The sequence below is a fragment of the Amblyomma maculatum genome, chromosome 3 (genome assembly GCF_055883805.1).
Source record: "Amblyomma maculatum isolate TAMU_Amacu chromosome 3, ASM5588380v1, whole genome shotgun sequence".
In the NCBI taxonomy this organism is placed as follows: Eukaryota; Metazoa; Arthropoda; class Arachnida; order Ixodida; family Ixodidae; genus Amblyomma; species Amblyomma maculatum.
Genome location: NC_139346.1, coordinates 207,032,202 through 207,059,013, shown reverse-complemented (window position 1 = coordinate 207,059,013; position 26,812 = coordinate 207,032,202). Strand labels below are relative to the sequence as shown.

The window sequence follows — 26,812 nt, the reverse complement described above, 5'->3', positions numbered from 1 at the left end:
CAAGTATTGTATGACTGGGAATGGTTTATACAGTTCACTCAGCCAGAAACCTCACTTCTTTAAGTGCGTCAATTTATTTTGAATGAAGAGCTCGAGCCTCATTCACAATGGCTACAGCTCATTGTGAGAAAAAAGAGCAAACATTTTGTGTGCTGAAAATTTGATATATAGAGGAGGTTATTTGGTGCTTTTAATTAATTGCTAGACCCTGTCTTAGTTTTCGCACTTACATTGGAACACACCATTTTGCCATGCCAGGTGTCATCTTTTTAGCTTTAGGTCTTGTTGAAAAATTTTTTTATTCATCGTGGGCCTATGTAATAGTACTGCTCTTTCAAGTCCTTCTGTTTGTAAAATAGAGGGATATTCATTATAATGTAAAATAGAGACTGTGGTGTTAAGCATTTTTACATGATGACGGAGTAATTATCAACAGTCACAACTTCATAATCCTTTGTTCATTACCTAAATATGACGTAGAGTGTAAGGCTTCTAATTTCTTGCCTGTGCCAAAGGCAAAAAAGAAACTTAAGGATTACTAAACATGATATTGCTCTTGCACAAAATTTGATGAAAAACTGAGCAAGTGAAGAAAACTAATAAACTTTTTCGATTATTTGTTTTTCCAGCCAATAGGCAATCGTAGACAACTTTCGCACTCAATGTCTCTCAAAGAGCGTCCGCATAGACAGGAATCGAAGCTTCACTCAGTAAGGGAATAGCATTGATAAATGAGATTGTGTTATTTGTGTTTGTGTTTGCATGAATAATTTTTGTGCACTCCTGTGACGTCAGGGCGATGGGCTGGTGGTAAAGGACTACCGCCTGGTGCACTGGGAGAAGTGCATCCAGTCCCTGCCGGGCGAGTACTCTTGTGGGCCAAGCGTTGGTGGCCCTCTCATGTGGAGGTTCCTTGAGGGAAACACCAGGCGGGAGAGAAAGAAGCATTGGGAACCTGGCTACTTTCTTTTGCGGTAGGTGGTCTGTGGCACGTTTGCAGGCCGACTCAAAATTTTCCTCGAGTTTTTGGAGCTATGGTTCTTAGTTCTGTAGCAGTGATTTTAAGTTCCAAAGTGAGTGCTGCATGCCCACACGAGAAATGAGACTCCACACGAGAGTTGGTTTTTGCGATACTGGCCTCATAGGGGCTTTCTGAGGGTTTATGGTGTTAGTGTCATCAGCAGCATAAATTCTACATCTGAAAACTTTTTTCACGCTCTGACAATTGAGAGGCCTGTCTGACGAAGCTGTTGCTATTAGCCCTTAGCACAGAGGTAAGTGAGAGGTCAGCGGCTTTTTTCTGAAGGACAATGCATTGCAAGTAATGGCTTCAGTGACATTTCCAGTGATGTTTCTAGTCCGTTGGCATGTGTGAAGACATGTCAGAACTTAGTTGAAAGAGAAAGAAAAAAGAAAAACATTTTTTTTTTCAGCCTGTGGCTTGGGGTGACAGCTCTTAAAAGGAGCATATCTGCTCTGTGTTTTTTTTCCTATTCTTTTTGTGTAGGGCTGGAGTCCTGTATAGGTTTTCAAGCCAAGGAGATACCATTCCGAGCGCCACCTATCTTGTCAGGTAAGAATACATTACACGATTTAGTGCTGCAGGGAAGAAGTCCCTGCCATCATCAGTTAAAGCGGTATTCACACGGAGACTTCTGGCGAGGATGCATGTGGAAAGGAGGTGCACAACATCACCAACTGGGCAGGCTCTCCCCCTGCTCCCTAACTCACGCATTCACACGGGCTACGGAGTGTCACTGAAAGTGATGTGGCTGTTTTCAGCCTTATAGGCAACCTGCAGTGGCCAGGCGGCGCTAGTGGCGCGCAGTGTTAAGCGCCGCCAACGGCGGCGCCGAGTAATTTGAGGCGGCCGGCGTGGTCGGGTTGCGTTCGCGTTACGGCGGGAAGCATCTCGGCTCTCATTTTCTGCGGTTTTAAGGCATTCGAATGTCTTCGGAGCTACTTCCGAAAACCAACACTGGCGAAAGGACACCACCTGTTCGAGAATGGTCATGTTTAGAACGTGAACGGTGTCGACATCACCGCGAAGTGTGTGCTGCTCGCGACGGAACACCTGCGCGCACAACTTTGGATTTCGCAAAAGTAGAAGGAGCTTTTTTTTTTTTTCTTTTTTTTTTTTGTAACGAAATTCATTGTCTCAGGCCATCAGTTGGATATGTGATGATGAATTAAGAAATGATTAAATGAATTAAAAATGTTCTAAACGTAGCTTTTCATTTACCTATTGCGTTCACACCTCATACCCAAACAGTGAAAGTGCAGAGAGAACCTGAGAAGAGATTGATCGCCGTTTCTTCTTTTTTTTTTTTGTTCTTGCTGTTTGATTACAGCAGCATAATTTCCTCGCGGTTTCGCTTTACAGTTTAATACCACGACGAAAACTTCTGTTCATGGTGCACCTTTTGACAGTGCCGCGGAGGTTACAGAAGGCATGCTGTGGTACCTGCTACGGATGTCGTGGCGATTGCAAGCACTGTGTGGTTGTAGCATGCGTCATCAACGAAAACTGGCATTTAGTCGTGGAGGCCCAGACCTCCGTTCCATAGACCTGCGTGCCGGGGGCGGGGAATAGGGGGCCTCCTACATCATTGTAAAAATAAAGCTCTTAACAACAACAACTGGCATGCATTTTGTACCTCCGTACCTCAAGCTTGGGGAAAGCTGGCGGGAAATGCTGGCACTCAACGGCAAAGCTTCCGTAAATGAGGCCTTTAGAGTTAGGATTTTTTACTGTTGCTACTAATGATGGAATGCTCTATCGTCTGGGATAAGAAACTCTTGAGCAGCTTAGCAGTCGGTGCAAGAAGTGTTTGGCGCGGAACGATAGAACAAACTTCCATGCTCTGCGTACACAGTATAAGGGGCTCTACACTCCCCCACTTCGACTTTTTCAGCACCTTAAGAACTAATTTACAGATAAATATGCTTATTCAAATCTGTAATTGAAAGTTGTGAACATGTTTTGGCTTCGAGCTACATGCCAAGCACCAGGCGCTGAAAAATGGGCTGCACTGGATGCATTTTAATCATCATGTGCTGCTTCGGGAGCCAGATCAGTGCTCGTGCTGCTCGTGCCTTGTACCGCACAGCACAGGGGCTGTTTGAGTTGGGGCTTGCATCAAACCTGCATTGGGCATTACTTTTGGAAAAGCCACCACCACTCTTTAGAGGCCTAAACCTGTTACTACTGTGCTGTAAACGCAATAGTAGTTCAATTAAAATTGGGTTGCACTTGATTTGATTTCTATGTTGCTTTCAGCACCAAACCAGGTCACTCGACAGCTGCTGCAAACCTTTGGTCAGCTAGTCTAGCTTCTCCACACAACAGCTAATGCACCGAACACTGGCTTCACTGCATGACAGGACCAAGCCTGACAAGTATGCCAAACGAGTACACTAGACTGGCATGCCAGACAAGCACACAGTCAGGCACGTCAGACTGAAGCCACTCTCTGGTAGTCTGGGCATTCACCTCATGCTCATGCAGTTTCACAGCCTTAGTGCAGGGCTGAAAGTGCTACTCCAATTGCTCCATTCTGCTCCAAACTGCTTTCCCTGCTCCATCCTGCTCTAAAATGCAATATTGCTCCAGAACTGCTCCAAACTGGTGGCCTCAATGTTCTGCCATCAAATTTTAGTAGAACACGGGAACAATGTCATAGCACCGGAGGCAAAGAAATAGTGCATCTTGTACTGGCCTAATACAAATAAAACTTTTGTAAGGAAAGGAAGCATGGAGCATAATAAATATTTGTTTGCAAGTAAATTAGTCTGAGCCACAGGTGATTGGAGGGAATTAATTGCAAAAAAATGCACTGTGTATGCAACATAGCACCTCCTCCCAGCCTTTTGAATCGCCGGTGGAGAGAGAAGCGAGAGCAGGAAGCGAAGCATATAGCGCAAACTACTATGAGCCGTTAAGAAACTTGTACGACTGCAAAAACTGCTTGAGTTATTGTAATGGTTCGGCCATGAAAACAAGCAGGTACTTCACCATCGAGCCTCTTTGTCACTGACATGCTTGCGAGGCCTACGGCAGAAAAAATCGTACTTGAAGCGTTATGGGTTGGTACGCCAAAGGTGTCAATCATTAGGAATTTTCTCAAGAGTATCAGAAAGCCATACAGGACCTATCATGAAGACGTTAAAAATGAGCCCCAGCATTGCTCAAGCAAAAAATGATGAACTATTGGCTAGGAGGCAGTGAAGTAAAAAAGGTGAAGGTTGAAAAGGCTGCCCTTCAGTGCCATTTATCTTTTCTGAAGACACTACTTATTAGTGCTCAGATATTTATCAGCATAGAATTAAAATGGATATGCACAAGACAGAGAGCAGAAATGTCATGCTCATTAATCTGAACTCCAAACTGTGGTGCTGCTTGAGTGTATCAAAGTGGTAGAGTTGACAACTGAATCTGTCAGGTTAAAATTGGCAACACTTTAGGTCAGACTAGGTGTTCAGTGTTGAAGTGCACCAACAGATGTTCCGTTTGCTGCTAATCTGTTTTAAGTTGTCGCCTGTGTTATATATTGTTACATACTTTGGCTGTTTGTCTTATCAGAGATGAGCGCGAAGTTGGAAAGGCATTGAACTTGCATAAAAAAGAATCAGATTAGACATTTTGTATTTCAGAAAGAGGAAACTGCAATTGTCAAAGGCGTTTGAACCTAGAAACATGCTCCAAAACGTTATTCAAATTCTCCAAAACACTCGTTTCGTTGCTCCAAAGCTGCTCCAAAATGCTCGAGCCTGCTTCCACCCCCTGTTAGTGCTTCCAGCAGGTGCTGAACGACGCTGAGCCAACCCGGCTCCCTGCACGCATAAATGTAGCGTGAGCACTATTGGGAGAAGCATGCAATTCGATATACTGAATGTTCTGCTGAACGGGAGCTCAGTGAATATGATTACTGCCATACTTTTGTGTGGCATTTTCAAGGAGATATTCTGAGAGTTTGATATATAGATGGGATCGACTGTATTATTCAGCTCCATATTTTACTGTATCATTAAACACTACTGGTGGCCATGATCGTGAGCACTTGGTAGGGTAAACTTAGTATCTGTTCTATTTCTGTTGCTTCCATTTGACACGATGGAGTCTGGAGGAAGATTTTTAATGTGAGAGCAGTGTACCCCATGTCAAAAAGAAAAAAAAATGGTCCTTCAACATTGGTGGCGTCTGCGTCAGCCATTTCAAGCCTCGCAGCTGTGAAAAATGATGAGTATGCCTCTGGCAGGCTTTCAATGCGAGAGTGCTAGTAACCTCACGTTGACAAAAATTGTCTGGCAGCATTGACATAGAGTGTTTCAAGCCTTACAGCCTCTAAAAATTATGAGCATGGTTCTGGCAGGTGGTGGTTAGCAGGTGGCAACACAGAGATACTTGCACCCCATGTTTGAAGCATCACATAATTGAAAAATGACTTCAAACTTCCAGACCCTTGCACTTGCTGTTTAAAGCCTCGCAGCCTCGAAAAGTTACAAGCATGCCCCTGGCAGGTCACATGGCCAGCCTCTGAATGTCCAGCAGTGTAGTGGCGTGCTGAAGTTCATTCACTTGTGGACATTGCTAGACGTGTGGTTGCACAGCAGGTTTTAATGCCACAAGACCAGAAGCCATAGTTGAGTTGGGAGGTGCTGCCAACTCAGACAGCTGTTTTGATATGGATGAATGAGATGGGTCTCTGTTTGAAGCCTTGCCGCCTCGAAAGATGATGAGCATGCCTCTGGAAGATGGCATGGGAGTGTCCACATTTTTGACCACAGGGCTGTGATGATCCCATTGAGTTCGAAACCTTCAACTGAAAGAAATATCGGTGGCTACAGGACACCTCATGTGGTACATCCCATGTGCTCTGGGACACCTAAGAAGAAATCACTACTACATAATAAAGGATCCAGAAATCATCATTAATTCCTCTTAGTTCTTTATATTTGGGCTAACGTAGTCGGGTGGCGTGCTATAGAAAAGTAATGCTCTTGTATATATGGTGTATGAATCTCATTGATCTTCTGTGAATTGTTTTCTTTTCTTTTTAGCGGCGTCCAGTGTGGTTCTTGCCAGGTCGTGTCAAATGTGGGCCGTCCGCATGCTCTGCAGCTGAACCTGGCTCCCTCTGGTGGTGCCTGCCTTCAACTTGCTGCATCCAACGAAGCAGAGATGCAGCGCTGGGTCCATGCCCTTTCAGAGGCAGGGCAGGCCTGCTATAATGCGGTGTGTTTTAAGCATGGAAAGCTGCCATTGCTGGCTACCTTTAAATGGTGTTAAGGCCTGGGCACTGAAAGAGTTGTTGAAATCTGTGAAGTTGTTGCTGAAGCAGTTCTGTGGGCCTTGCTCGAAAAAAGTGGACAGTGCATCTCCGGTCGCTTCCTGCATTTATCATGGTTTGCTAAGTCAGTTCGAAATGATGTGCAATACTCTTGTTGTGTGCAGTTTGACTGTTAGCAGGAGGTGGTTTTCATGCACAGGTATGTGGATGTGGACTTTCTCACTGCGTAAAACCGAGCTTGTGCTGGTCATCACTGATTACGTTGTAGTTAGCGCACTTGCACTGAGTGCCAGCAGCTAGCACATTTACTCGCATATTGGTCAATATGACATGTAGGTCAGCCCCAACTTGGGACCTACGAAAATTAATAAAAATTGTCGTATAGCCCGATGAATGGAACATTGGAACCATCAGCATTTGATTACACAACTTTCACGTTGTGTCACATATTGAAGATATGAGAGTGCATTTTCACACCTTGTGCTATTTCAATATAGTTCGGACAAATATGTGATAGAACACTGAGTACATAAGCACCCTCATTGTGTTCTAATAAAGTTCAGCAAACACACTCGGCGCATATAGTGTCACTGATGTCATATTAATGGCAGCTATCTTCCATAAGAGCATGGAAAGCTTAGGATTGTTATTGCACACGAAAGGGATCTCCCTGCTTTTCCCAGTATCTGTTGCACCTATCATTTAACTCTAGCTGTTGTGCTGCCGACCAGTTTTCTGACACCTAAGTGCTAGGCAATGGCTTCCTTGAGTGCTACTAAAAACAGCCACTGATGTTCAGGAGGTATGACTCACTGTGTTGCTTAGCAACTTAAAAGAAGTTCAGTTTTTATGTCAGGGCAACAGTCAGCTTGATAGAACTGCATGCTTATGTTCTTGTCAACCATATCTGAGAATCTTTTGTGCGACTCTTTCTCCAATCACATGAAGTGAATCATACCTTTCATGTCACTGTCTTTCCCTTTGCTGTATTTGAAGGTGGGTTTTTGTGACATGCCGTGGCAGTCATTCATGTGTTGGTCAACTTCCAAGTCTAGAGAGTGTGATATCAAAAAAAAAAAAAAATGTTGATTCGTACATGAGGTAATACGATATGTTGTGACGTTGGGCCAAGTTCTGCTCCCGCAGAGGGTGTGGGTGACACAGGGAGAGGGAATTTCATGCCTTACACATGCTGATAATGCTGGGAGAGGCTGGCAGTTTTTGCTGAAGTGAAATATTCTGCGCAAAATCACTACAAGCAATTTTACACCAGAAGTAATTTCCATACAAGTAAAGGGAAACATTGAAAAAGGTTATAATTCCATGACCAAAGCACACAAAGCCCTTAATATTTATTAGGCAAGTGGGATTTGCAACTTCTCTTGTTTAAAGTGCTGGTTTCTGTGAAATGTTTCAGATTTATTTATTTAGAATACACCTCAAAGGCCCCAGGTGTGGAGTATTACATGAGGGATAATGGCATAACATCAAAGTTATATATTAGTTATCACAAATAAATTATTTTCTTTGTGGACTTTTTAAAATCTTGCGAATTGGAGTGGAGCACGGCTTGAAGGGAAAGGTCATTCCAGTCTTTTGCAGTCCAGATGAAAAATGAAGAAAGATGCGCAGTAGTTTGGGCAGACGATGGATAAACACTTTTGTGTGGCTGACACGTTGCGAAGTCCGGTGAGAGGGCATAATGACGGAGCTGGATAGCTGTGAATGATAAAATTTATGAAAATTGAAAAATTTTACGTGGATGAATGAGAAGTGGTAGGTTAGCTTGAGACTTTAGATCAGATACACTAGTGAAGAAGCTATAGTTAGAGTAAACAAAGCAGATGGATCGATTTTGTACTGATTTGAGAGTGTTAGCAAGGTATGACTGGGGTGGGTCCCAAATAGCACATGCATATTCGAGTTTTGGTCGAACGAGGGTTAGATATGCCATAAGTTTTACAGAGGGAGAGGCAAGCCAATACAGCGATTAGCATCATTTGTGATTGCAGAGATGTGGTCATACCACGAAAGGTCGTGGGTTAAGTTAATGCCTAAGTATTTGCAGGAGGACGCACAGGAGATTAGTGAACCAAAAATTACGCAATTGGGTGGTGGGCAGTAATGTTTTCTATGAAAAGATATGACAGATGTTTTATTCGTACTGATTGACATTAACCACTTGTTACACCAGGATTCAATGTGATTTAGATCATTTTGTAATGTGGTTATGTCAGCAGTACTACTGATGGAATGGTAGATAACACAGCTATCTGCAAATAAACAAATGTTGGACGATATGTTATTTGACAAACCATTAATGTAGATCAGGAAGCGTAAGGGGCCAAGAACAGTACCTTGAGGCACTCCGGAGACTACTTGGGACATTTAAGATGAACAGTTGGTGGCGTATACGAACTGCTGACGGTTAGTGAGAAAGGAATTGATCCAAGTTGGAACTGAAGGGTTTATATTTAGGCATGAAAGTTTTGAAAAAAGACGTTTGTGAGAAACCTTTTCGAGTCAATGAATACTGTGTCTACAGGAATATTAATATCAATGGAAGAACTTATGTCATTAGTAAATAGTGCTGGTTGGGTTTTGCAGGATAGACCCTATAAAAAACCATGTTGGCTAGGATGGAAAAAAATGGATGTATTTTAGGAATTGTGCTAGAGTATATTACATATTCCGTTAACTTTGAGACAACAATAGTGAGCGAGGTTGGATGGTAGCTTTGACGTGAAGAAGACGGACTTTATTTTGGAACCGAAATGACCTTGCCCACTTTCCAGTCAGCCGGCACCACTCCAGATGAAAGGGACTGCTGAAATATGCGAGATAAAATGATGCTGCGCATAAGAAGGGAGCCAACAGCTGCTGGCACAAAGGAAAGCATAGGGGATGTTTTCTTTATCAGTTTGAAGTATTCATGAAACATGGGGATAATTGACTAGAAGGTTGTTTAAGAAAACAACCATATGCCGCTGGTAGGATCCGAACCCACAACCTCCGAATTTTTTTTCTGGTGCTTTACCACTTAGCCACGACGACGGCTGTTTCACCTTTCTCTTTCTAAAATACTAACATTGTGTGTAACCTGTTCTTGAGAGTGTTTGCCAGCGCCACCTTCCTCCACAGCGGTGGACGTGGAATGTCCTGTATTACCACGGATGGATGGATGGAATATAGGAGCGTCTCCTTTGAAACAGAGTGGTAGCAGTAGCTATCGTGCTCATTTTTCTCCCTATATTTTAATTATTGATTTAGATTGGTTAACTAAACCATCATTCTATTTATTAAATTTTTGTTTCTACATTACTAACATTATGTCACTTCTCTGCTTTTAAGCCACCATTCTTCCAGTCGTTTTTTGCTTGTTTCCACCGCCGGTTTATTCACACGGCCACTGGTATCTCTAAACCCCAGAGATTCAGGAACAGTGATTGCACCTGCATGAACTTCCGGATGGATACCATTACATTCGAGTATAATATGGTCAATTGTTTCACTGGAGTTACCACATACAGCACATGCGTCATCTCCATTGTTAAATTTCTTTTTGTAGCTGCGTATTCTAAGGCACCCTGATCTAGCTTCGAAAAGTAGGGCACTGCCTCTTGAGTTATCAAAGAAATCTTCCTTCCTGATCTGCATTTTCCACTTTCGGTATAATTCCACACTCTGTTTCTTTTTCATCGAATTTATCCAATTTTTACCTTCTGTGTTTTTCACCTGTTGCTTAATGCTCTTTATTTCTCCGTCCTTGTGACTAGCATACTTACTAGTTAGTTTCCTAGTTCTTTTCCTCCATTATGAGTCAACGCTTTTTAAGTACAGGTATTTAAATACTTTAGCTGCCCATCTGTTACTGTCCAATTTCATCAGGCGTTCCACGAAGTGTCACATAGAGCGCCATCTACTGATGTATATTACTATTCCTTCTTATTGTTAATTTTTTTTCCCCCAAGTATTCTTTCTCTGTTCTGTAGTGTTTTTGTTTTTGTGGGCACGAAATCTTGAGTTTGCTCCCCCTTATGTAATGCCATCAGGCCTATAAGAGAAAAATAAATGAAATGGGGTGGGGTGGGGCCCTACATCACACAAAACTTTCTTCAAATTTTCTGCTTAACAAAATGAACTTCCTCTTTTCCTCAGCACCCCTAAGCCACAGAGCGAACAATCCACTGCTTTCACGGGACAATCACAAAAGCATGCATGAAGAATGCGGGAGTGTCGTCTGGGAATGATTTTTTTTGGTTGGAAAAGAAGCCTTGGGGAGAAGCTGACTTACAGGTTCCTGCAAATGGTCCATAGCTACTTCAACGAAGATGCTAGCAAGTGCGTTTTGGTTGCCGGTGAAGTAGCAGAGCCCCTAGGTAGGCTAGCGACAGAGCCTCTAGCGCCTTCCCATTTGGGCTGCTTTCTTTGAGTGTTTGCTGGCCCGAAATGGGAAGTTTTAATCAAGAATGGGTACAGGACTAGCTTGAATATACAAAAACTGGCGTTTTTTTTTTTTATGGTTTTAACCGATTCTCTTATTTTTTATTGGCGGATGTTTATCTGTGTTTTTCGGTTAAAATAAAATCGGAAAGTATGAAACCTAGGGATAACTCTCTTCGTTACCTATGATGTCAAGGCAGCCATATTTGAAGTCCTCATTAAGCTAGTCGACAAGTAAATGTAGGGAAGATGAGAGGCTTCGTTGTCACATATGTGGGAAGAGAGGCAGCAGTCACGGATACAAGGGAAAGCATAGGGGATGGAGGAAGGTGCTGCTGCTGAACACTTTCAAGGATAGGCTACATGCAGCATAAATACCTAAGAAAGTGGGAGATGAAACAGTTGTCACCGTAGCTCAGTGGTGGAACACCTCACATGAAATTTAGAAATTGTGAGTTTGAATCCCACCAATAGTATGTGGTTGGTTTTTTTTTTCTACTTTCTAGTCAGTATCTTCACATTTAATTAGTACTTTACATTGATAAAAACATCCCCTATGCTTTCTTGTGTGTCAGCAGTTGTTGGCTACTTTCTTATATATGCCATTATGAAGCGCTTTACTTTCTCGGCATTTGTTTGTGAATTAGCTTTATGAGGGTTTGGAATCTGGCAGCCTTGATGTCATAGGTAATGTAAAAGGGTTATCACGCAGCTTCCACCCTTCTCGCTAGATAACATTCTATATGACGCTTCGCAGTAACACAGGACCTACCAAATCGGTCATTGAAGGAGGATGACGTTGGCGAATACTATCAAGGGTTTATTACTCGCAATGTAAATACTCTAGGAAGGGGAAGATGGAAACAGCCGTAACCATAGCTGAGTAGTAGAGTACCGTACATGAAATTTGGAGGTCATGGCTTCGGATCCCACCCCTCAGTATGTGGTTGTTTTTTCTTCTCCTTTCTGGGCAGTTTTCTTCATGTTTAGTTAATATTTCATATTGATAAAAAAAAAAAGAAAAATTTGATATGCTTTTCTTAGGTGCTGTGGTCAACCCCTGCTATGGTCAAGCATGATGAGGCTTGTGTGTGCCTTATATTATATTACTTATTTATATTATTTTATGTATTTATATTACTTATATATTATTATTATTATTTATGTTTGTTTGTATTTGAAAATTCTTAGTAGTGAATCTAACACCTTATGTGATTGTTCAAGACGAATCAAATAATATTCTATCAAATCATTCAAAACGAATTGAGCACGTGCTGATCTTTTTGAATACTTTTCAAATAATTGGCATGAGGTTTGAATCATTCTCGCTGTAATATTTTCTTTGATGACTGCTTGAAAAGCAGGGCCACACTGATGCTGTATATCATCCTGCAATGCTTTAGCACCACTACTTGGTGCATTCATATGGTGGCGATCTTAACTCTCATGTATGGTCACCTCAAGGGCCATGGCTTAAGTGAAGTTTATCCTTCTCCTCATACACTACGGTTGCCCCTCTTATGTCCTGAAATGTGGCTCCAGTTTATTCTCTTCATTATCAAAGTAAAAAGTAATTTTCTCAATGTATAACTTGATGCCCATAGAGTTAATATTACTTAATTTGTTTTGCGGTCTCTAAGTGAGGAGGAATATTGTGTCTTTTAACGGCTGAAGCTTGCACTCCATAGTTTATAACACCTGAATGCTACGCTGCCACTCGTGCTTTACTGTTTCGCACTATGTTTATTTGTGTATGAATATTTGCAAAAGTAGTGAATATTAGGGCTAATAATTTATTCATATTCAGTTCAGTAGCAATGTTACACTGTTCATATTCAATTCTGTACCAAAGCTAAACTGTTCATTTTTGATTCAATTCGGAAGAAGTACTATTTGCACACACCTATTATAATACTTTTTTTTTCCTTATGACTTCATTGTGAATTGCCCTCATTAATTTTAGGAAATAAATTTTTCTCAATAGCGAATGCTGTAACCATTTGTTAGACCCCATGTTGCACACTCACTAGTGTAGCAAGTTTGTTAGTTGAAAAAAGATGTGTCATTATTTATTGCACAGTCTGGATCCATGGGTGGTCTTGTGGCCTGTTGCCTGGTGTTGGTGGGCGACCTTGTGCTCACCCTGGTTGAAGGGTCAAGGGTCTTGGGTGTCGGTGTGGTCATCGATCTGAGTGCTGTGCGGAGTGAGGACAACTTCTGCGTTATGGTAAGCTGCTTTTCCTCAACTGTTCTTTGTTCGCTTTTTAAAGTTTTTCTTCTTCTCAACATCTTTGTGCATCTGTTCTATCTGTGCTCAGGAGTTTGACGGCGGTGAGGCGGAGAGCTGTGCTTACAACTGGATTTTTTGGTTTGCCACTGAGGAGGAGAAGAATGAGTTCCTGGGGATTGTTTCCACTTTGTGGCAGGAAATGTTCAAGGTTAGTGGGGCTTAATGTGCACGAGAGAGAAAGAAGCTTATCACATATGCATTGTGATACTGCTGTTAAGGGGGAAGCCACCCTCGCTTGCAGTTCACTTGCCATTGCCGTGTGCTGACAGTGCTTACTTTCTTGAAGCCTCCGAAATTGTTGTGAGCAGCTCCAAATGGTGCTGAAATTTTCAGAAACGCTTCTCCCAATTGTCATCCTCACTGCCTAGGGTGTACTTCATTGGTATTAGTTTTGGCAAAATTTTATGTTGTGAATTTCGGCTGCTCCAAATTATTTTACTTTTTTTATTCTTTGCTATATCGAGATTTGGCTGTACATCAGTGGGGTAGCTTTTTTTAACTTCGTAGTTTAAAACACGAGGATGAATTTCTTTAAGTGCGAAATTTCTTTGAAAGCTGCATAGCTTTTGTTTGTAGCGATACAGCCATTGGGTGGTCGCTGATGGGCAATTACTTCCTTATTTCATACTGAATCCTTTGTTAGGGTATTCTTGGTGAGACAGACATTTAATAAGGCTAACAAGTGTTTATGGTCCCTTCAAGTTTATTTTTAAAGGGACTCTACTGTTTGCATCCGCATTTTATTTTTTTTGCTCTCACTTGTTTGTCCTGACTTCCTGAACACTTCTGGAAGCATGTCTGTGTGACCGAGGGATGCTCTGCTTTTGATCATGTTGCTGTGCTGTATTTTTTCCCTCATTTCACTGCTTGTGTTTTTGTGATCTGCTTAGGTTCCGCTTGAAATTGCACCAATGACAGATGGCACCTTGAAGAAACATTGCTTGGAACGGGCCTCTCACCTTGAAGCGAGGTTATCTCAGTCCAAAGCATTTTGCCTTGACAGTTGAAGCAGCTCTCTTCAGGTCTGATGGAAATTTGATTGCAGAGGCACCTTTGTAGTGCGTGCCTCATTTGGTGGTAGCTTTACCACAGGCATACTGGTACCATGTACAGTGCAGTGTAAGTATCTATTATAAAGTGCACACACATGTGTAGGTAATCCTTTTGTCAATTTGAAATCCTGATCTCCTAAGTGAAAAAAGTTGTTCTTTTTGTCAACACTTCTTGTGTCAACTTGCATATGAATTATTTCACTGCTGCCTATGCTACATACATTGGTTATCGTTACCTTCTAACATTAATGTGTCAGAAAAATGGAAGTGGTAAGGTTGCTTTCTCCATACAAGGTGATCAAAATAGTGGACTCTGTTTGCGTGTTGAATGTGCCGCTACTTGTGCTTACCAGGCCAGGCCTTAGTAGATGATGATCTTTATACATTGCATCATCTTGAGCAAGCATCTGCTGACGCGTGTTGACTACTTCCAGCCTTCCTTGTGTTTGATCACAGTTCTTCTCTCTACCCTCCAGAATTGTTGTCAACTGTAACGCTATTGGGCTAGGTGTACAGTGGCCTTAAGTTTTGCAAAGTCTCGTGCGTTGCTTGGCTGTGATAAAGTGGGTGGCAACGACAACTATCGTGCCTGGATGTTGCCAGGTACAGTGTTGCCCTTCCATAGTTTTTGGAGGCTGTGTTGCGATGTACACATTTGTGCAAGGTGCAGCAAGTTGACTAGCATTGGGGCCAGTTAGTGCATAATATTGTTTGATACAGGAGACATCGCAAACTGAGGCACATTGCTAGTAGAGTAAGAGACGGGTTAGCCAATGCTGGTTCTTACCCACTTAGCAGTTACTCAGCCTGTTTTCTCTCTTGTGGAAACATGTCATACGTGCACTGGCTAAGTGCATCAAAGTTCGTGTGCAATCGTTATTTGTGTCGATGCTACTAGAGCAGTGCTCTTGATGAAGCTAGTAAGGTAGAGTTGTCAGATATCTACATATGCAGGTTATTTAAGCCGCTAACTAAGACACAGTAACTGAATGCCTGATGCAAGTTATGTCAAGTTTTGTTGACAAGAGTTTTAATGCTGTGATCACTACACATGCAAAATATGCTGGATATGTGATTCCATGTATGCACAGCCTCCTTCCTTGCTCAGTTTGTGCTTGACGAGGCCTAGCTTGATATTTATGTGTAAAGTCGACTGATGCACTAAATGGAGCGAGTGGTACTGGACTTGCAAGCTCTGAACTTTTCTGCACTTGCGTCAGACTTGTAATTAGTCCTGCATAACCTAGCATGATAGTGCAGAGTATTATTGTAAATGCTGCTGCTGTCATGAATCATATTGCATTACCATCCTCATCACTTAATCACTTATGTCTCTCTTTTTCATAGGTTGTGCAGCAGTAGTCTTGTTTGTGTTCTAGATATGCTGTTTGCCTGTTCTTGTTAAGTATAAAGACTACAGTAGAATTTTTTTAGCTATAGCAAAGCTATATTGTGTCTTGGCAGCATAAATTACAGAGCCAGGTTGCTTATTTGACAATGACTGGTTTATTTGGAGTCCTAGTTTGTTAAAAGTGTGTGGTGTGGTCTTCTTATATACCCGTTAGACTGTGTCCTGTATTGGGACAGTTCATTTTTCTTGTGGAGTGTGTGTGTGCTATTCTCACAAAGGCCGTCATTGAATTTTCACTGGACTTTCTAAGTGATTTGCTGTGGCTTGTGTGCATTTTTGTATTTGAGAAATAAGTTGTGCAAGGGCTTCATTCGCTTCCTTTGTTATGCTCTAGGGTTGTGTATGTGTGACATTTTTGTTGTCATCACGGCTATACTTTTTCTTTTACACACACACATAAGCAAACTTTCTGTCAACTAAGGCAGTGATTTTGTGTATGTCTAAATAGCAAGCACTTGTTTTTAAATGCTTTAGAGATACACACCAATACACTAGGCTTTGTCCTGTGTTTTTAGGCATTGCCTAGCTTGGGAAGTTTCTAAGAATCAAAGATACGAGCTGGTGCCGGCCTGTGACTTTAACTCAGGCTAACTCAGGCTTGCTTTTTATTGTATGTGCTCACTGTTGTAAGAGATTAGAAGCTGTTTAAATGTTTTATTCCTTATGGGCACATCCTAAGGAGAGCTTTAAAGGCAAGTTTGCCTGGATTTTACCAAAGATATTTTTTTTTGCACTTTCGATCTCATTGCTGGAACCATTCATTTCACGTATGAAGTATTTCTGCTGCTTGCTGTGAGCAAACTGCACCCTATAATACAGAAAAGTGATACTAAAGAAGCAAGTGCATTCATATAATGTGCAGGCCTTGTAGCAAATGTAGTGGGCTAGGCTGCTTCACAATGGTAGATGCACAGTTGTATTATCATTCTAATCATGTCGACATCGAGTTTTTGCGAGCAACAGCATACCACCAGACAGGCAGTAACAAGCAATCTCTCTTGATGGATCTGTTGAATGCTCACTCAGCCAGTGGCGCTTACTAAGAAGTGTACGCACATGTAGGTAGGCATTGACACCACCCTTGTTCTGCCCATCTGTGAGATAGTGCATGTTAGTTTGAGCAGCACACCACTTGCCTTTTCTCACCGGCAGAGTTGCCATCCCTTTTCAAATTGTTGGTTGCAGTGCGCTGTGCTTGTGCTTGAGGCAGTATAGCTGTGCGAACTACATCTTTCAAATGCATCATTTCTTTATTCATCCAGGAATGGGTAGGCACATTTTACAGTTTGAGCCTTTTAGTTTACTGCAATTGACCGAACAGCATAGTTTTCTTCCTTTTCTCTATTTAGTTTTTTTGTTCCAAGTCGACTGCTGTGATACAGCTGGTCATTAATGTTGGCTTGTTTCTGTACCGGTTATTACCTCAATATCTGGTGTACTGTTAACAGCCGAGACAACATTACCTTCCATTTGCGTGTCTTCTAGCAGAAGTTCTTGCATTTTGCACTTTTTACATGAGAGTAGCAGCTGTGATAGAGCTGATTTACTGTACGCCTGTTTTTCTGTTTTATAAATGCCTCAAATGATCTGTAGTCAGTCCCAGAAGCCATGCAAGCAAGCAGTACCTTTTTCTGTGCACTTTTTCACATTGCTTGTGTTGGCATCATTGTTTGGCAGTTCCTGTGGAACGATTTGTTTTATGGCAGCATGTGCAAATGCTGGATGCAATAATAAAGGAGCTGCATTTGCTGCAGTGCGGCTGTTTACTTCTGGAGGGGATTGCTCAGCTGAAGATATTCCGCGTAACATCGTGTCTCAGAATATTTCAAAGCTTGTTTCTAAAATTGTAAGGTACGCCCTAATGAACGTGGCATATGCTTCCCATGCATAAGCTCAGAGATATTACCTCGCATATACAAATGCATAACTGAGCTTGCTCGACGTTCTTCTCCTACAATCAAACAATGCTTTGTAGTGAACAAGTACGAAATTTGCTGTGCAGCGTTGCGTGATCAGTGCACTCAAGTGATGCCAAGAACATTTGATATGTTCTTGATATGTCTGACATGTCCTTGGCAACTCCTAGACATGACTAACACCAAGTTTGCGGCTCGGAAAGAAGAAGAACTACTGGATGACTTGAAGGGTAAATACTTGGACACGCCACAAGATGGGAATGCATACTGACGTGGATAATGAGGCACTAGACGTGGCATCGTGGCCACGGAGGCGATTGCTGCGAGATGAAGATACTCCGGACGACCTCAGTCGTGGGCTGGACAGAATAATGCATGCAGAATGCATGGAAACTTGCAAGAGTCGCTGTTATACCGAAGCCAGACAAGAGGTAGTTGGACATCCAGAACCTTCGACCTATCTCCCTCACGTGCCTGGGTAAGTTTGTGGAGCATGTGTTTCTCACGCGTTTGCAGAACTACAAATCTGTCACCTCATGCCGCACACAACGGTCAGATTTAGGCCGCACGTGTCCACTATAAAAGTCGTAGACCCGTGGAATGGCCACGGTATGCGGCCTATATATCCTGGGGTTAGATTAAGAAAATATTCGATAACTTCTCGCACGAGGCGATACTCTCGAACCTTTCGGAACTAAATGTAGGGCGATACATCTATGAGTAGATAGTTTTGAAGCTAAAGCTTCACTACTAGCTTTTCGAGCCGTCCGCGTCACGGAGGTTTTCACTTTAAAGTGACCTTCACATACTGTGCCCTTCCTTTCTTATAAACCAGTTTACAATCACTACACTGGGCATAGCAGGTCATTGTGTGACACTAAATGTGGCCTTCAAATGACCTTGACCTAATTAACTGTGGGTGTCCACAATTTTTTGGTGTTCACCCAAATCTATACTGCGCCTTCTTTGCTAGCCACACCAACCCCCAACCACCCCTGATGCGCTGAGCTCATCTGGATACCTGCGCACTCGGGAAATCCTGGCAACGAGGCCGCCGACCTTAGCCCGAGGGTCAAGAAACCGGAATACCCGTCAAATGTTTTGTCCTCTTCCTTTCCCCAAAACCTACCCGACCGTGACGGCTGCGTTTCGATGGAGGCGAATGAATTAATGCAAACTTTTATTTTCTACCGAAAAGCTAGGGGCCCACCGTTTCCCGGTGGGAAGGGGGGGGGTCGGGAGGAGCCCCGCAGAAAGAACTAGTGAAGGTACAGGAGTTCTTCACGGCTTCAGCCGCCAGGCGGATGGCCTGCTGCTGAACGGCGGGGTCTCCGCTCCGCAGCCAGACCTCCCAGGCTTCTCTACTATTAATGTTCATGCCAGCGTCTCGGGAGTCTGTGCATGACCAAATAATGTGGTCTAGTGTGCCTCTTTGGCCGCAATTTTCGCATTTCGGATCTTCCTCCCCGGTCTGTGTCGGGAAGAACCAGACCGGGCAGGTGTAGTTTCCGGCCTAATTGTTACCGCCTCCAAATGCGCGCCTCATTGTTAGAGAGAGACCGATCCGGGGCTGGGTGGCTCTTTGGATTTATTTATAGAATTCAATGATTTCATTGTATGTTAATATGGCACAATATTTTATTCCCCTGCAGTCGGGCTGTTCCATTGCCGCCTGGTGGTAGAGATCTCGGACTAGCAAGTGTGCAACTTCGTTGCGTGGGTCAGATTCATGAGCAAGTATCCACATCATGAAGATTGTTTGATTAATGGGGTTAGCAAGGAGGATATATCCTTTTGGCCTCCTCCGAAACCCTTCCTTTTCCGAAATTCCTGACAGCCGTTTTGCTGTCGCTAATGACTAATTTTGCCTGCGTGCCAACTCAATTCGAGCGTTGTTGCAATCTCTTCAGCATGCTCGTGTCACGAGTGCGGGTCGAGGCCGCAATTTTGGGTACGCCATTCCCATCTACTACCGCCGAGACTGCGCCGCTCGATCCATGCCTTCCGCACGATGCGTCGCTACCTCTTCAGCTGCCGTGTTTCATTCATTTTGCAATAACTTTTGCTCTATGTTCTCTACGCTCTTTATTATATTCCGGGTGCATGTTTTTTGGCAAAGGTGGTACCAGCAGGTGTTTCGTGTCGGGTGGAATAATGTTTTCTCTTGTGTGCCTCTTTCTGGTTGGAGGTCAATCCATTCAAGGATGGTCCTCCCTGTTTGACTTAGCTGTGCTATAGCTGTGCGATGCGGACCGTCTCAGTTAGCTCTTGACCTCCTTGGTTGTGTATCCCCATTTTTTCCAGCTTAATTCTCTATCGAGGGGGATATATGGGGAGACCTGTAGCTTGCTTGGCGCATTTCCTAATTATTGTGTCGATTCTGTCACGTTCATCTTTCTTGATGTTGAGGAAAGGTGTGGTTGATGACGTAAGCCCGGGTCATACTCAGTAAACTACTTTCTCTGAGGCCGTGGCCTTTGAGCACTACTCTCCTGAAGATGCCCGTGACTTAATTGTGCCGCGTAATTCTCCAGTTTCTTGTTTGTGTTCTGGCCTTTTGCTTGAAGGACCATTCCTGATATTTCGATTTCCTCTACTTGAGGTACCGAGGAGTTTCTGACATATAATATCTTTATGTCTGCTTTACCCTTCTTATTTTTCGGGTTGTATATGAAGAGCTCCGAGTTTTGCCGCGTAGTTTACGACGCACGCACGTGCACTGTACAATGTTTCGTACAGTGTGCACGTGCGTGCGTCTTGGACGCATAGCTATTGCGGAGGCCCGCCCGATGTGCCGAGTGCTCACTGACCTAAGACATTTGCGCGTGGGCCTCAAGCAAACTTCTGCATATTGTGCCATAGTGTATATAGTTCTTTTTATTTTTACGTACGTATACCCTGTCCTTTCTCCCTATCGCTCACCTCTTTGATTTCCTCTATCCCTTCCTCGCTATCCCTTTATTTCCGCCACTCCAGTTTAGGTGCTTCAGATATTAGATAGCAGATACCGGTGCTGGCAAACATCTTTTCAAGCTTCCTTTTGTATATATAATAAAATAACCACAACAACAGCAACATAAGCCTCTTTCGGCAGCGTACCCGACTATCTCGTCCGCGGCGGTTTGCAGTTTACTCTCTATCTCTGCGTCGCTGCCTTATCGAGAGATTTATATCATTCGCGTACATGCTGAATTTTAGGTCTCGTATTTGGTTTAGTAATGGGGATAATACCATCATCGCTGCGTTAAAAAGAAAGGGGGACAGGACGGAGCTTTGGGGTGCTTCCTTGATTCCTAGTGTGACTGTAGGGGATTTGTCTTTGTGGAAATTTCTCATGGTTATCTTCTTGCCCGAGAGGAAGTCTTTGATGCAATCAGGACTCTTCAGACACAAAGACTATTCTCGGTCTGGACCTGACCGAAGCATTCGACAATGTCAAACATAAGGTAATACTCGAGGGACTCCAAGAGATCGGGGTCGGCGAAAAAACGGACAGTTACATCAGACTTCCCCTTGGACAAGGCGATAACCATAAGTTTCCAGTTGCCGGAGAATCGAGGGCCGCGGTGTGACGTCACAGTGCGGCAACGGCTCAAAGTGCGGCAACGGCGAAGAGGCGAAAACCTGGCGTAATTTAGTTATCGCTACAAAAACTGACCACCGGCCAACGTAGTCTGCGCGCAGTGTTGCCGCCGGGCACCTGCTTGCACCCGCCGCGGTCGAGAGGAGACGAATGTAACGGGCGCGAGCAGCACGCGGAGAGTGAAAGGTCCGAGTTGAGGCAAAGGGAGCGCTTCTGCCGTCTCCAAAAGCAAAGGGAAGGAAAGGGAAAAGGAGAAGTTTGCTAAGTTCCGAACGAAAGCTCGCGTTTTAGAGCTAATGCTCTGCTTCTGGGAACCGGAACACGACGCGCAGTTCAACACTATGACACCTCGCCGAGAAATGCTCTCAAAACACAAAGTACACATATGCATGAACGTCCGGCATAGCAACTTGCACAGACAATCCAACAACCACTGAGGCCGAACAGAGCACGGGCCTTACACTTACATACTGTCATGATGCCTCAGGTTGTTTGCACTAAATCTTTTTCTCTTTATTATACTGGTTACGTTCTTTTCACACAAAATTTGGAGCTCTAGATGTATTCTCCACAAGGTATCAAAGTCGCCAGAAATTTAAAAACAGCTAAAATGGGGCAACTAATCTGATTCCAGTTTAAAAACGCATCACTTTTATTTTTATTAAATCCCTCTCAAAAGTCCTCTGTGCCTCATAAATATTACGGACTAAAAATCGCAGCAATGATGGGGCTTGAGGTGGGATACATATGCACAATTTCGGAGGGTGGCATTGCGGACGAGGACTTCGGATACACAGTTTCAACAGTTCAACTTCATATGTGACGTCGGTCACAGGGTGAAATATATGGTGAGGGCCTGTGTAACGGGGCAGAAGTTTTTCGCACAACCCCACTCGACGGCAAGGGAGCCACAGCAAGACGAGAGATCCAGGAGTGTATAGTGCACACCACGGTGGCGAGAGTGTTGTATACGTACCGACATTTTTGATATCTTGGGATGCAGACAGACTGTAACGAGCAATCTGGCAGCATCATGAGCGTGGGCGACGGCATCACTGGCGTAAGTACTGGTGGCGTCTGCCGCGGGTGGTGAGGTGCCGAAGGGCGGTAACGGGTGTCGGCCATAGAGCAGGTAAAATGGAGAGTATCCAGCGGTGGAATGTCGAGACGAGTTGAAGGCGAACGTCACAAAGGGTAGATGAAGATCCCAATCTCGATGGCCGATCGTCAGACATATATGCGGACAGCATGTTTGTGAGCGTACGGTTTAGACGTTCCATGAGGCGGTTGATCTGGACCCGGATGATGGGGGTGGTGAATTTGTGGTGGACGGAGCACCCAAACGAAGAATTTTCTCAACCGCTCTCGAGAGGAAGCAGGCGGCCATGGTCAGTTAGTAGTTCACGAGGGGCGCCACGATGAAGAATCACGTTATCTAGAAAGTCAGCGACGTCTGTGGCGCAGCTGGTTGGGATGGCGCGGATAATAGCGTAATAATAATTCACTTGAAAAGAAAGCGCAGCTTAGAGTAACCAAACACAAACGAGAAGAAGATACACACTAGGCTTTGGATACTGGAAATGAAAACTCTTCCGCGACAGTGTGCTCAATGCTAACACGCTATTACTTCCCTAAATTACTCGTCTCATTACGGGAAAAACCGACGACGTGCGTTGCGTGTGCATGAGAGATTATCCTAAAAGTCACAGTAGTCGCAAGAGGAATAGAGTGGCGTCATTATAGGCTTCACAGAGGAAGATGATTAATGCGAAAGCGTTACTTCGCTATGTTCAGATTTCTGTGCGCAGACCGCGTCCGCAAAATCGTGTCCGCAGCTGTTGCGAGTAATTATGAAGTGGTAGAGGTTAATGAGTGGTGTCAATCGATAGAGGTTGACCTAATGTTGCTGCAGAAATAATAATTAGGCCAATAAGTTAATTAGGTAATTACAGGCAAAAAATGTAAAAAGAGGTTATTGAGTGATGTAATTCGATAGAGGGTGACGTAACGTTGTGTCCGAAATAATATTTAGGCCAATAAGGTAATTAATTAGAGGCAAAACACGCAAAATCATGTCCGCAGCAGTTGTAATTGAGAAGTCATAGAGGTTAATGAGTGGTGTCAATCGATAGAGGTTGATGTAATGTGTGCGAAAGATAATTAGGCCAGTCGGTTAATTAGGTAATTAGAGGCAGAAATGAAAAATTAAAGCGAAAATTGTCTCATTAGCGAATGGCTTGGCGCCACATTTGATTGTATCAAATACTAAAATAGTTATATAAATCAGTCAATTAGGGTGGCGTCAAAGATGTGACGTCACGCAACCTGAAGTCGAGCCAAAAAAAGGCATAGGAAGGGATTGCCGCGCAATTTCAAAGTACCAAAAACTGAAGCAGCTAATTGAAGCAGTCAATTAGGGTGACGCCAAGGATGTGAAGTCACACAACCGAAAGTAGAGCCGAAAAAGGGAATAGGAAGGGATTGGCGCTCAATTTTAAAGTACCAAAGACTAAAATCGGTAAACAAGAAGTGAATTAAGCAACCAGAAGCAACCAACAGTAGCATCTGTGCTTTTGCATTACTCCAATGCAGATTCTGCAGTGCTCTTATCCGCAGCAGTTGTAATTGAGAAGCAGTAGAGGTTAATGAGTGGTGTCAATCGATAGAGGATGACGTAATGCTGTGTTCTAAATAATTAGGCCAATAAGGTGGTTAGGTAATTTTTTAAGCAAAACACGCAAAATTGTGTCCGTAGCAGTTGTGAGTAATTGAGATGTCATAGAGGTTAATTAATGAGTGGTATCAATCGATAGAGGGTGATGTAATGTGTGCGAAAAAATAATTAGCTAATTGCCTTATTGGCCTAATTATTATTTCGGACACAATACGTCACCCTCTATCGATTGACACCACTCATTAATCTCTAGCACTTCTCAATTACTAACAAATGCTGCGGAAAACTTCATTTTTTGCCTGTAAATAGGTACCTAATTAGCTTATTGGCCTATTTTTTTGTGCGGCAACAGTGCATCAGCCTCCATCGAAACGCAGCCGCTGCAGTCGGGATCGTACCCGGGAACTCCGGCACAGTGGTCGGGCGTCTTACCACTGCACCACCGCGGCGGGGCGGTAATAAGAGAGATTTAGCATACCGTGATCCGCGATCCGCCACCGTGACACTCTACCGCTCGTGGGCGGGGCGTTCAAGCTGATTGGTTCCGATGCGCCAGGTCAATGTGCCGACATCAAGTATGTGGCGCCATCTATCGCATCAAAGTGATCTGGGCATGCGCAATGGAACGCGCGGTGGCGGTCCACGGTAGCGGATCGCGGATCACGGTGTGCTAAATCTCTCTATTTAGCTTACCGTGATCCGCGATCAGCCCCCGCGGCTCTCTACCGCGCGTGGGCGGGGCGGTCAAGCTGATTGGTCCCGACGCGGCAGGTCTGTGTGCCGACATCCAGTATGTGGCGCCATCTGTCGGCGTCAAGGAGGGTCTGGGCATGCGCAGTGGAACACGCGGTGGCGGATCCCAGTAGCGGATCGCGGATCACGGTAAGCTAAAACTCTCTAATAGCGTACCGGGTAGCTTAATTTGTGGCGACGGCGATCCATTTGTTCCCCGAGTCGGATACTGGGGAGTGTCCAAGAAGGTTGACGCCAGCACAGAAAAACAGGCCAATAAGTATGGGGACCAGTTGCAAGCGACCGGAAGGCAAAACGGAGGGTTTCTACGTTTCTACTGGCCCGGGTTGTAGAAACGTCGGCGCAGGCTCTCGTATGAGTGAGAGACACCCAGGTGTCCAGCAGTGGGAGCATCATGAAACTGTTAAAGGGTGGTAGAGCGCAGATGTTGGGGAATGACGAGCTCACGAGCAAAAACTCGGCGCCATCTGGCTGCAACTCAGCGCCATCTGAGAGCAGCAATATATGCATAGCTCAGTCCGTACAGATGTCGGGAATATTCGATTCGAACCCAATTTTTACAATTATTTTTTTGCTTCGCATCACTAAACTGATTTTGCGTATCCCTAATTATTTACCGGGCGCAGCGTACAATACTTTTGATGCATGCGCACTGTAGACTTACACTTGTGCCAAGTACGCACTCTTCCGAAGACCTCCTATATGCCGAAGTTTTCTACAGCTTTTCGTTGAGTTGCTTACACTTCTGGAGTACAAAACCAAGATGAGGCTGGCGGGTAGTGCTTATACCTTTCAATCATGGTGTACAAAGTCTAAATTTTTTTGAGACAAACAGTCTTTATTGAATGAAAAACAGCTCGTCCAAGATATTCATTCCGAACGAATGCCGATCGCAGTGCTGTCAAGACGATTACACATTATCGCGTTCGGCCAGGAAGGCATACAGGAAAAGTGAGGGGAAACGGGAAATAGTGAAACAGGTCATAGGGTAACGTCCTAGAGCAATCAGAAGAGCACTGTTCTGACTACGTTCTTGTCACCGCACATTTAACATGCTTTTAAAGGCGCATCCGTAAAAACTTTTTTTTTTTTTGCTTCTTAACAACAACGCCGCTAGTAGTTACCCCTCGCAAAGGAGCTTGCGTTAAACAGGATTATGAGGTAAGTAAACAAAATGCGTCAGCTCTTTTTTGTTTTGTTTTGTTTTGTTTTAAGGTTTGACTTTGTGCCCCTGAGCAGCAAGATGGCGGATGCGCACGATGGCCGACGCTACCCCTACATCGGCTCTACAGAGGCAACGCTTGTCGCGACCGGTCACAAAGTTTGCGAAGCATTCACAAAGTTCCGGTTGATTTTACGTCCAGGTTGACCGGTAGCTAGACCTTCAGGTATGAACACACCGCACGAGACGTCCGCTGAGCTAGTTTCGTACTTTGGCACTAGATGATCGTCTTGCGGAAGTAATGGCAGCCGTATCGTCACACTCCGTCGCAATAGCATGGCCTTGCGACGTGCTGGCCCATTGGCTTGAATGCGTGGCGGCGACTGCGTCGCAGACGTGAGCGACTTTGTCCTCCCTCGCTGAGTCGCGACCCACACGCAACGCTCACCAGACGGAGCACTTCTTGGCCGGGTTCATGCGGCTCATGTTGGGGCAGTTATAGGCTCGCGAGAAGTCGTAAGAGTTGGAAAGCGGGCCCAGCACTCTGCAAGAAAGGAAGAGAGAGCGGTAAATTACGCTCCCGAAGCATTTTTTTTCCCCTGAGATGTGCGAAACCACGCCTGATAGCCAGGACAGTACAATCGCTATAAGACACAATAAATTACATGGTATTTTACCTCGCTTTGAACTGCTTGCATTCTATTGCACTTCTCCGGCAGATCGGAAGTAAGCGCATTGAGTTGATCGCTTGCCAGATGCAGGCATGCATTTGCCTAAGGTTTGCCCTCGTGTTAAGGCATTAACGCCACGGAGCGCCAAACAGGGACTTATAGAGAAGCTTTCGTGTGACTCTTAATCAGTCAGACAGCCAGTTGGCAATGATGTCACAATGGAGTCACATCATGTAAGAAAGTTGCATGGAACTGTGCATGGAAAATGTGCTTCGTTTGGATGAATGCGCTAAAATAAGGCATGACGAAACGGAGCTGAATGCAACGCAGACATAGTTACTTAACCCGGGTTCAAGCCGAGACTAAGGTTAAAATAATTAGGGGATCTTTTTAGTGAAAGATTAAACTAGAGACAGAAGGTACTACACTGCACTGAAGTAGGCAGAAGTCAGCCATTGGTTGTATCTTCATAGAAATCAAAAAAAAAAAAAAAAAAAGATCTGACGTGTGAGCTTCACGAGACCAATTCAGGGCAGTTCATATAGGAGAAAACGAAAAAGAAAGGGA

General features: G+C 44.0%; 2 protein-coding genes across 2 annotated transcripts in view; one reads left to right on the top strand and one right to left on the bottom strand.

Moving 5' to 3' along the window:
- Positions 1–17,252, top strand: part of LOC146197527 (pleckstrin homology domain-containing family M member 2-like) — a 49,986-nt gene extending 32,734 nt beyond the window's left edge. Inside the window, exons 11-16 of the mRNA XM_084599418.1 lie at positions 796–974; positions 1,508–1,573; positions 6,061–6,235; positions 12,814–12,960; positions 13,052–13,171; positions 13,914–17,252. Coding sequence (XP_084455544.1) covers positions 796–974; positions 1,508–1,573; positions 6,061–6,235; positions 12,814–12,960; positions 13,052–13,171; positions 13,914–14,030 — 804 coding nt within the window. The 3' untranslated portion in view covers positions 14,031–17,252. The remainder of the gene's footprint in view (positions 1–795; positions 975–1,507; positions 1,574–6,060; positions 6,236–12,813; positions 12,961–13,051; positions 13,172–13,913) is intronic.
- An 8,001-nt stretch (positions 17,253–25,253) lies between these two features.
- Positions 25,254–26,812, bottom strand: part of LOC146197526 (neprilysin-1-like) — a 47,411-nt gene continuing 45,852 nt past the window's right edge. Inside the window, exon 20 of the mRNA XM_084596490.1 lies at positions 25,254–26,118. Coding sequence (XP_084452616.1) covers positions 26,019–26,118 — 100 coding nt within the window. The 3' untranslated portion in view covers positions 25,254–26,018. The remainder of the gene's footprint in view (positions 26,119–26,812) is intronic.